General features: G+C 35.5%; 1 protein-coding gene across 1 annotated transcript; it reads right to left on the bottom strand.

Annotated features, from left to right (window-relative positions):
• Positions 1 to 227: 227 nt before the first annotated feature.
• LOC121423098 (cytochrome c oxidase assembly protein COX11, mitochondrial-like) lies at positions 228 to 8,700 on the bottom strand. The gene is made up of 4 exons (XM_041618388.1): positions 8,137 to 8,700; positions 3,337 to 3,492; positions 1,872 to 2,039; positions 228 to 804 (listed from the first exon to the last, which is right to left on the bottom strand). The coding sequence occupies exons 1-4, from the start codon at positions 8,689 to 8,691 to the stop codon at positions 658 to 660; spliced, it is 1,026 nt and encodes a 341-aa protein (XP_041474322.1). The 5' UTR covers positions 8,692 to 8,700; the 3' UTR covers positions 228 to 657.
• Between the last annotated feature and the right edge of the window lie 1,444 nt (positions 8,701 to 10,144).

Genomic DNA, 10,144 nt, shown 5'->3' with positions numbered 1-10,144 from the left:
AAGTGGGAAGTGATTATTTTGATGTGCATTAGTTATATGACCATAATAATGCAATATTGGTGTACATCTGGGGACTGTTTCATCAACATTTTTGCCTGACAACTTGTCAGATCTGACATCTTTCCTTGATTCTGATTGGCTGAGAGGCACTGTTACTATAGTAACTGTCAGATAAAATGGGACTTGTCAGATAAAACGTCTGACAAGTCCTTTCATTAAACGCTCCCCTGAACATGGTAAGGGAAAGAAACATACACTGGAGTAAAAATAAAATAACAAAAAGCATGAGTAGAAGTTTAGTGATCAATGTAAATCTGGGCACGATATCATGAAGCTATTTGTCGGTCATTGTCAAGGACAGAGTAGCTCTCAGCCAATCAAATGCAAGGATTTCAGTAACAATTGCAACTACTCACCGACAAGTTGCTTCGTGAAACATTCCCATATCAGCCAGTCTGATGGTCATTCTGACGGAAATCATGACAGCCATTCAGAATAGTGCTATTCATTGTGATGGCTACTATGACGGTCACTTCAACGATCATTACCAAAGCCATGAACGGCCTGATGGTCAATCTCATCTACAATGGGTGTGATGTCCTTGCGATGGCTATATTCACACACAAATCAATGTTGATGGTCAATTCCCCCTGGTGGTCATTCTGGTCTTGACCAAGGGTCAGGAAGCTCAAGCCCTTCCTTGGACTCAAAGAAGGTGTAGGATAGAGTGATATTAGTAACCTTGGCCATCTTAGGGTCTTCATCAAAGTCAGGGTCGATGTAGAAGAATACTGGCATGTCCACCTAGGAATATGACAAATGAGAGAAGAGAAGGGAGAGGTAAGTATCACACTTGGCTTTTCGGATTTACAAAAATCCACAAATGAGAAAGGCATAATTTCATTTAACATTAGGTACATGGTCATACCCAGGAAGTCGGGGGGGGGGGGGGGGGGGTGAGGACAGTCCCCCCCCCCATTTTGTTGATGTTGAAAACTTACAGATTTTATTGAAAATTTTCACAAATTCAGCAACAATAAGCACGAGATCCTTCTTCACTTTAGGAAATGCAAAAGCACCCCGATGACAAGCTCGGTCACTTCGCTTTTGAGTTTCTAACAAAATATTTATGGTTCTTGGCCCTCCACCCCCTCCCCTCCCCCATTCCAAGCATCCAATGAAGGAAATTGCACTATAGAGGTGTAATGTCTTATGATTACTATCATTATTATTAAGAAAAAAATCTGTGTATGGTCATGAACATCACATACTAGTATTTTCCCCACAATGGTTAATTTGAATCTTGTTCCAAATTTCATCGAAGATGAAAACTAGAAATATCACTGAAGGTTATACATCTGAACAATCATGAAAGCCTTATGTGAGGAACATATAAAAATGAAAAAAGTTTTTCTCCTAATTTATCTTCATAATATATCATTAACATAGCAACACATTCTGTGACACAATCAGTATCTAATTCTTGTGAATCTTTACTCCGAGACCAATATGTTTACCAACTCTCATGGGTATTTCGCAGAAACTGAAGAAGTATGGTAGTTCGCTTCACAAGATATATGCAACAAAATAAAAGGTTCAGTGGCATTCGTTTCTAAAAAAAAATTGTCCTGTATTCTTCTTGTCCCTGAATACTACTAGTGATTTATAACTAGTGTGTTACATTGATGAAATACTTGCAATTAGCACTTCATTGCTAAATTGCTTTTGCTGGTGGTCGAAAAGAAAAAAGGGTTGCCAGAAAGTTGCAATGAATGCCTGGTAATCTGGGCTGCTGGCTCTATAGCGGGTAGCACTAATTGTAAGTATCATCATGAACACATTACGGTACTACTTGTAAACTGGCCTTATACCTGTTCATGAGGGTTCAGCCGCTGCTCTTCAAAGCAGAAACACTGGATCTTATTGAAGTACTGTCCAGCATCAAAGGGCACTACGTTGTATGTTGAGATACCAACAATGGGTTTATCTGTAGGGTTCATGGCTGAATAGAAGGCTAGGGCAGTCTCACCGGGTACAACCTGTAGATTAGTGGAGTTAATAAAATATGATATAAATACTCTCAATTTATTTCTTGTTAAATTCATATTTTAACTTGAAATTCTAGGTAATTATATAAAACTATAATACTTGAAGAGTAAGAAGACATCTGTCACTGGGGATGATATAAAACAATGGTGTCAATTGTCCTTTCATTGCAAGTCTGAATAACATTTGTTCGAGTATTTAATAACCATTTCAGATTACCATACTTCAACAGTGTTAATAAAGAATGTTTGTGGTATGTCTCATTATTAAAGTAATTTCTACTAATGAAATAATAATTAATTCCACATAATTGGAGGTCTTGACTTCTTGAGGTACATTGATCAAATTCTGAGCAAAGAAAGGTATTCCACTCACAATATTCTTGCTTTTTATCCCAAGTCTGCATGCCTACAAACAATGCAAGATTCATGTTGTGTCATAAAGTTGTTTATGAATTATGCACAACTTATAATTGGTAGTCTGTTCATGTATGCAAATTCATACTCTATATCTTTAAGATTTCCATCAGAATTTTCATTATGAACAATCATATAAATTTGAATCTTACTATTTGTCATGATGTAATCATGGTTATTTCACCCCTACAAAATTGAAATAGAAAAAAACCCAAACAATTAGGAAACAAGAATGGGTCACCAGTGTAACGTGTGTGTAACTAAAGACCGGCGTACACTATACAAATCATTGTAATCTGAATTTTGAAGAAATTGTAATAACATTTTATATGAACATTCCAACCAATAAAATCTTAGCGATCACAGTTCTGAATACTGGTAGTACCACCTAAAGCAAAATTCAGTCTAGTTCAAGCCTTAATAAAAGCAAATTCGGTTCAAATCATAATGACGTCATCATCGGCTGCGATTAGAAGCCGATTTAAACTTGACTCCGCCCATAGGGCTTGTCGCAAAGCAAAATTATGATTTTATTATTCCTAACTTTATGCCAAACTTCAAATAGAATAATTTTACTTCTTGTAACATACATATATAATGCAAAATGATATATATGGAAAAATTGCGTCGGATCAGATTGTATAGTGCGCACCGAGCTTTACAAATAACTTTATGAAACAAGACTCAGGAAAGCAACTACGAAAACCTGTATGCAGGAAGGCCAATGGATGAACTTTTAAAGGAATGTTTGGGGGACTAATCCATTATCAAATGAAACAAGCGCATTGACTTAGATTGGACCCTGGATCTACTTGATACATGCCCATGAGACTACCACTGGATCCCTGCCCATCTTTGTTGTGGTTAGACTAACCTTGACTTCAGTCTGTTGAGGTCTGAAGTTCCATCTCATGCTGGCAGCGGTGTCTGCGTTGAATCGTATCACAAGCTCTCGCCCTCGCACTGGAGCCATGGTCTCTACCTTCTCAATATCATGACCTGCGGTGGCTTGACCTCCTAAACCTGTCGCCTAGAAGGTAAAAGGTTCATAAATACAGGTAGAACAATCTTGGTATGATGAATTACTGAAACTTGATTTTTAAAAAACATAAATTTACCTATACCCATAACAAAATACTTTCCGACATAATAATTAACTATATTGAGCTCCTGTGAAAATTATTCTGGGTAGAGCCATGATTATGACTGGTGTGACTTTCTATTTTGATTAAATATAGTCCAGGATAGAAGAGGCATAACCTTGTTTTTTTATATATACAATATTTTTTTATGGTTTCTTGTCAATTCGAGGGTGCTGATTACGAATCTGAATGATGCCACTCGTGTAACCTTGAGCATTTTCCGCAAATTGGCAAAATCCAACATGGCCGCCAAAATATGCAAATTACCCATGAAAATCCCAAAATTGTCCACACATTGGCTATGAAATGCATGAAATTGTGTGGCAGGAGCGAAATACTCTCTGAATTAATAATTTTTGACAAAATATTTATTTTCCTGATCTTCAAAATGGCCGCCATAGGCCCTTGTATATTCTATTATGTACAATATGAATAGGGAAAACTAGTTTTCACAAAAATGAGCACTTAACTGCACAAAATCGCGATGTATGAATGAATTAATATATGCAAATCATCACTGCTAACGAGATATATCATTTATTATGTCATATATGGGAACATTTATGTATTTTGATATCTAAAATAGTCGCCACTGGCCCAAACAGTATTGCGTACAATGGCAATGGGGGCCAAAAAATTCACAAGAGTGATCACTAAAATGCATATTATTAAGATTAAACGAATGGAATACTGACTAAAAACATAATTGTTAACGAAATATATTATTAATATGCCATGTATGTGATGAAAGTTTCATTTTGATATTCAAAATGGCTGCCAAAGGCCCTAAAAGTATTATGCACAATGAGAAAGAGGAGCAAAGAAATCACAAGAGAGAGCACTATAATGCATATAAATGTGATAAATTAATGGGATACTGTCTAAAAACATATTTTCTAAGGAAATATATCATTCAGATTTCAAGTTTGTGTTAAATGCTGTATTTTGACTTTCAAAATGGCCCCATAGACATTAACAGTATTATGTACAACGCAAATTGGGAAACCAATATTCACAGGATTGAGCACCATAAATGCACGTAATAGTGATCTATGAGTAGAATATTGTCTGAAAGCATAATTTCTATTAACTATTCTGCCAGTTAGGCGATAAGTACTGTTATTGGAAAGTCAAAATGGCCGCCGCAGGCCCTTATGGTATTATGCACAATGTGAATGGGAACAAATTATTTCAACAGAATTTGGCTTTGCTTAGCCAAATGGTGATGTATGAGTGAAATATTGTCTGAAAACATGATTTATAACAAATTTATATCATATCTTGTGTAATTTAGGTGATAAATACTGTATTTCAACATTCAAAATGGCTGCCATATGCCCTTTTCGTGAACATTATTCACTCCACTCAAATTGTATATTAGGGCCTGTGGTGGCCATTTTCAATTTTAAAATGCAGCATTTATCACCTTAATTACACAACATTATGATATATCTCGTTAGAAACCATGGTTTCAGACAATATTTAACCCTTACATCACAATTACATGTATATGCAATATTTAGAGTCAAGTAAAACCAAATTCTGTCAAAATTATATGTCCCATGTTACAATGTACACAATAATTTAAGGACATATGGCAGCCATTTTGGATTTCAAAGTACAGCATTTATTACCTCCACGACCAATACGTGATGTATTTAGTTTGAAATCATGTTTAAGACAATATTTTTACTCGTATATCACAGTTATATGCATTTTATGATTCTCACTCTTGTGAAAATTTGTTTCTCCATTCGCATTGTGCATGATAAATATAGGGCCTATGGCGGCCATTTTGAATATGTTGAATGTCAAAATACAGCATTTATTATTTAAATGGCATATGAACAATGATGTTTTTAGTCAGTATTCCACTCGTTTATCTTAATAATATGCATTTTAGTGCTCACTCTTGTCATTTTTTTGGCCCCGGCCATTGCCATTGTACATAATACTCCTTGGGCCAGTGGCGGCTATTTTAGATATCAAAATACAGTAATGTCCCCATATGTGACATAATAAATGATATATCTCGTTATTAATGATGATTTGAATATATTACTTTGTTCATACATCGCGATTTTGTGCGGTTTAGTGCTAATTTGTGGGAAAATTAGTTTTCCCTATTTTTATTGTACATAATATAGAGTATATGGCATATGGCGGCCATTTTAAATATCAGGAAAATAAATATTTTGTCAAAAATTATATTTTCAGAGAGTATTTCATTCCTGCCACACGATTTCATGCATTAATATAGCCAATGGGCGGAAAATGTTACGTGCAATTGTGGTGCTCAATCCTGTGAATAATAGTTTCCCACTTTACATTGTACACAATACTGTTAATGTCTATGGCGGCCATTTTGAAAGTCAAAATACAGTATTTAACACAAACTTGAAACCTGAATGATATATTTCGTTAAAAAATATGTTTTTAGACAGTATCCCATTAATTCATCACATATATATGCATTATAGTGCTCTTTCTTGTGATTTCTTTGCTCCTCTTTCTCATTGTGCATAATACTTTTAGGGCCTTTGGCAGCCATTTTGAATATCAAAATGAAACTTTCATCACATACATGGCATATTAATAATATATTTCGTTAACAATTATGCTTTTAGTCAGTATTCCACTCGTTTATCTTAATAATATGCATTTTAATGCTCAATCTTGTCATTTTTTTGGCCCCGGCCATTGCCATTCGTACATAATACTCTTTGGGCCAGTGGCGGCTATTTTTGACATCAAAATGTAGCAATGTTCCCATATTTGACATAATGAATAATATATCTCATTAGTAATGATGATTTGCATATATTACTTCGTTCATATATCGCGATTTTTGCAGTTTAGTGCTAATTTTTGTGAAAACTAGTTTTACCTATTCGTATTGTACATGATAGTGTATACAATGGCCTATGGCGGCCATTTTGAATATCAGGAAAATAAATTTTTGGTCAAAAATTATTTTTAAGATTGTATTTCACTCCTGCCATACAATTTCATGCATTTCACAGCCAATGTGTGGACAATTTTATGATTTTCATGGGTAATTTGCATATTTTGGCGGCCATGTTGGATTTTGCCAATTTGCGGAAAATGCTCAAGGTTACACGAGTGGCATCATCCAGATTCGTAATCAGCACCCTCGAATTGACAAGAAACCATAAAAAAATATTGTATATATAAAAAAACAAGGTTTGGTCAAGTTTCTATGGGGCCTATCCTGGACTAATATCAAAGAGCTTAAAGCTTCAAAATCTGAAGGAGAAATGACCGCATTTTCTTCTTCACATTTTAAGATGAGAGTGTAAACAAGTGGAATGCCTCTGGCCGTCTCACCTGCATCACGCGGTTCAATATAGCAGCAGTGCTGACTTTGAATACTACTCTAACTCGCACAAGATGTTCAGTGATACATGGTTACTTTTATGTCCACTTTTTATGAACTAGACCAATAAACTTACAGAGATATGATGGTTATTCAACAAAAAACCCCAACATGGCCAAAGTTCATTGACCTTACATGACCTTTGACCTTGATCATGTGACCTGAAACTCGCACAGGATGTTCAGTGATACTTGATTACTCTTATGTACAAGTTTCATGAATTAGATCCATAAACTTTCAAAGTTTTGATGGTAATTCAACTGATACACCCAATTCGGCCAAAGTTCATTGACCTTTGACCTTGGTCATGTGACCTGAAATGCGCACAGGATGTTCAGTGATATTTGATTACTCATATGTCCAAGTTTAATGAACTAAACTAATAAACTTTCAAAGTTATGATGGTAATTCAACAGATACCCCCGATTCGGCCAAAGTTCATTGACCCTAAATGACCTTTGACCTCAATCATTAGGCCTGAAACTCGCACAAAATATTCAGTGATGCTTGATTACTATTATGTCCAAGTTTCATGAATCAGATCCATAAACTTTCAAAGTTATGATGGGAATTCAACAGATATCCCCAATTCGGCCAAAGTTCATTGACCCTAAATGACCTTTGACCTTGGTCATGTGACGTGAAACTCATGCAGGATGTTCAGTGATACTTGATTAACCTTATATCCAAGTTTCATGAACTAGGTCCATATATTTTCTAAGTTATGATGACATTTCAAAAACTTAACCTCAGGTTAAGATTTCAATGTTGATTCCTCCAACATGGTCTAAGTTCATTGACCCTAAATGACCTTTGACCTTGGTCATGTGACATGAAACTTTAATAGGATGTTCAGTAATACTTGATTAACCTTATGGCCAAGTTTCATGAACTAGGTCCATATACTTTCTAAGTTATGATGTCATTTCAAAAACTTAACCTCAGGTTAAGATTTGATGTTGACGCCGCCGCCGCCGTCGGAAAAGCGGCGCCTATAGTCTCACTCTGCTTCGCAGGTGAGACAATAAATGACTACTGATTTCATCTTCAAAAACTTTACCTTTACCTATGTTATGTACTGTATCAATTTTGCAATCCTAAGGCTAGGTTAATCTAAAAATATTTGACATTTTACCTGACAAAACACTGTGTAGAGAGGAACAGCTGCATAAGAGAATCCAACCACAAGGACTGCTCCAGCAATCACATACAACATGACAGACTTATTCCTCTCACGCCATGCATTCTGCTGGCTGCTACTATGTGAACTCTTGAAACGTACAGATCCTGGCACAAACGGACTTCTAACATTACGATGACAGTTCCTACATGTGAAATGATATGTCGCAATGTAAGGCCTAGTAAGTCTTGATACGATTCCTGTGTGATATAATGAGGATGAAGTGTGAAGATGGTGGGTTCCTCCGAAATGTGACAATAGTTTTAAGGTTCCTTGAGAAGTCCTGAATGTTTTTGCTTCAGTTCTTGATGAGCACCATCGGTGTGATGTTACTAGTGACCGATGGAGAGATGTTGTTGCCTTGGTTGACAGGAAGAGATGATCAGATGATTTCAAGTGGCTGGTGCTCTGAAGTAAGTTCCATTTGAAGAGGTTTTGTTGCCAAGGAATTGATAGAGATGATGTAGCCCTGGAGAGCCCATTAAGCTGGTTTGATATTACTCTAATCATGCTGCCTCAGTAATCCTATGAAAGCAAAATACAAAAATTAACAATAATCCCAATAAGGTTAAATGGTTTGATCTCAATTGACAAATATAGTCCAATAAATATATTTACACTAAGAAACAGGTAGAGCCACAATTATATTAATGGAAGAGTGCAAAGATGTTGTTTTTCTTTGTACACAACACTCTAATCTTGAAAGGGTTATTAAATTAATCAATAGTGTAAATATTACAAATTTGTGTCAAGCCACGCGGAATTCTCATTCAATTTAATGATAAATTCCAGTTGTGGTGACGATTTCAAAATGAGTTCATACAGAATCCAATGAAATGACCACCAAAGTGTCTGTTTGTATAAATAATATAGGGTATTTATATTGCACACATATCCACCTTGTTAGGTGCTCAAGGCGCTCCTATAAATAAAAAACATATGCCAAAGGATTCTGGAAGAAATTCATTTATCTTTAAATCTTACACACATCAAAAATACTTAATTGAATAGCTTTAGAACACAGAATTTGTAGACCATACATAATATCAATATGATTATAAAAAATATAGTCAAACTTACTCGTTTGTTTGTTTGCTTTATTGTTATTTCTGCGTTCGCAATACATTATCGAAAATATTACTTAAAAAAAAAAAATGACTTCAGACTCATATTTTGGCACTAAGCTTTCAAGCTGTCAAAGTCATACATGAAGGTGAATTCATCAGACTTCTGAACTATATGAAACACCCTGGGTAGTTTTGGACAAACCAACAAATAACTAAAGCAGGGTGCTACATAACTTTAAAGAAGCAGTTGCCCGGTCGGGCAAGTAAATTTTTAAATAGTTGGACTTTGGAATATACTCGCCCAAAAATCTATTTCACTTGCCCGATAAAATCCTTGAAAAAAAGTTGTACCTCTTCAAAAGAAAGTTTTGCAGCTTTATAAACCATTGAACTTTTTCTCTCTTTGGACATAAACTGATCTACCTTGTTATTGCATTTCTTTTTCCAAAGTGATTTTATGACCAAAGTTAGGGTCAATATCATATCATATCGACACTAATTTTGGTCATTCTACTGTGAGAATTTTGCCTGCCCCATTCGGGCAATTAGTTTTGGTCTTTACTTCCAAACAGTTGCTCGACTCTAACTTTGACTTGCCCCGGGCAATTTGGCAAGTGCTTATGTAGCACCCTGCTAAAGTATCAGAGAAAGGGAGCAGTCAAACAAAGAAGGGCATGGTCTGTTACTATGTTTCAATCAATGAGACACTAGCCATCATGTAATTATTATTATTGGAAATAGCCTAGGTTTTTATAATTTTCTAATGTCTTATATGGATCTGGTGGGTCAATGCTCTTAGGGTCACTCTACTCATGGCCTGTTACCTATATGTTCCAAACAACCTCAAAATATAGACCAGGAGCAAGGACATGTGAAAAATGAGCTGATTCAACCCA

This window comes from Lytechinus variegatus, chromosome 10 (assembly GCF_018143015.1).
Source record: "Lytechinus variegatus isolate NC3 chromosome 10, Lvar_3.0, whole genome shotgun sequence".
NCBI classification, from domain to species: domain Eukaryota; kingdom Metazoa; phylum Echinodermata; class Echinoidea; order Temnopleuroida; family Toxopneustidae; genus Lytechinus; species Lytechinus variegatus.
The sequence above is the reverse complement of the archived record's forward strand: the minus strand, read 5'-3'. Positions and strand labels throughout refer to the sequence as shown.

Excerpts from the sequence above, each read along its gene's own strand:
- LOC121423098 (XM_041618388.1), bottom strand. The coding sequence starts at position 8,691 with ATGATTAGAGTAATATCAAACCAGCTTAATGGGCTCTCCAGGGCTACA. Across the intron at positions 2,040-3,336 it reads CTCAACAGACTGAAGTCAAG|GTTGTACCCGGTGAGACTGC; the intron begins GTTAGTCTAACC and ends ACTAATCTACAG. Across the intron at positions 805-1,871 it reads GGCTGAACCCTCATGAACAG|GTGGACATGCCAGTATTCTT; the intron begins GTATAAGGCCAG and ends TCATATTCCTAG.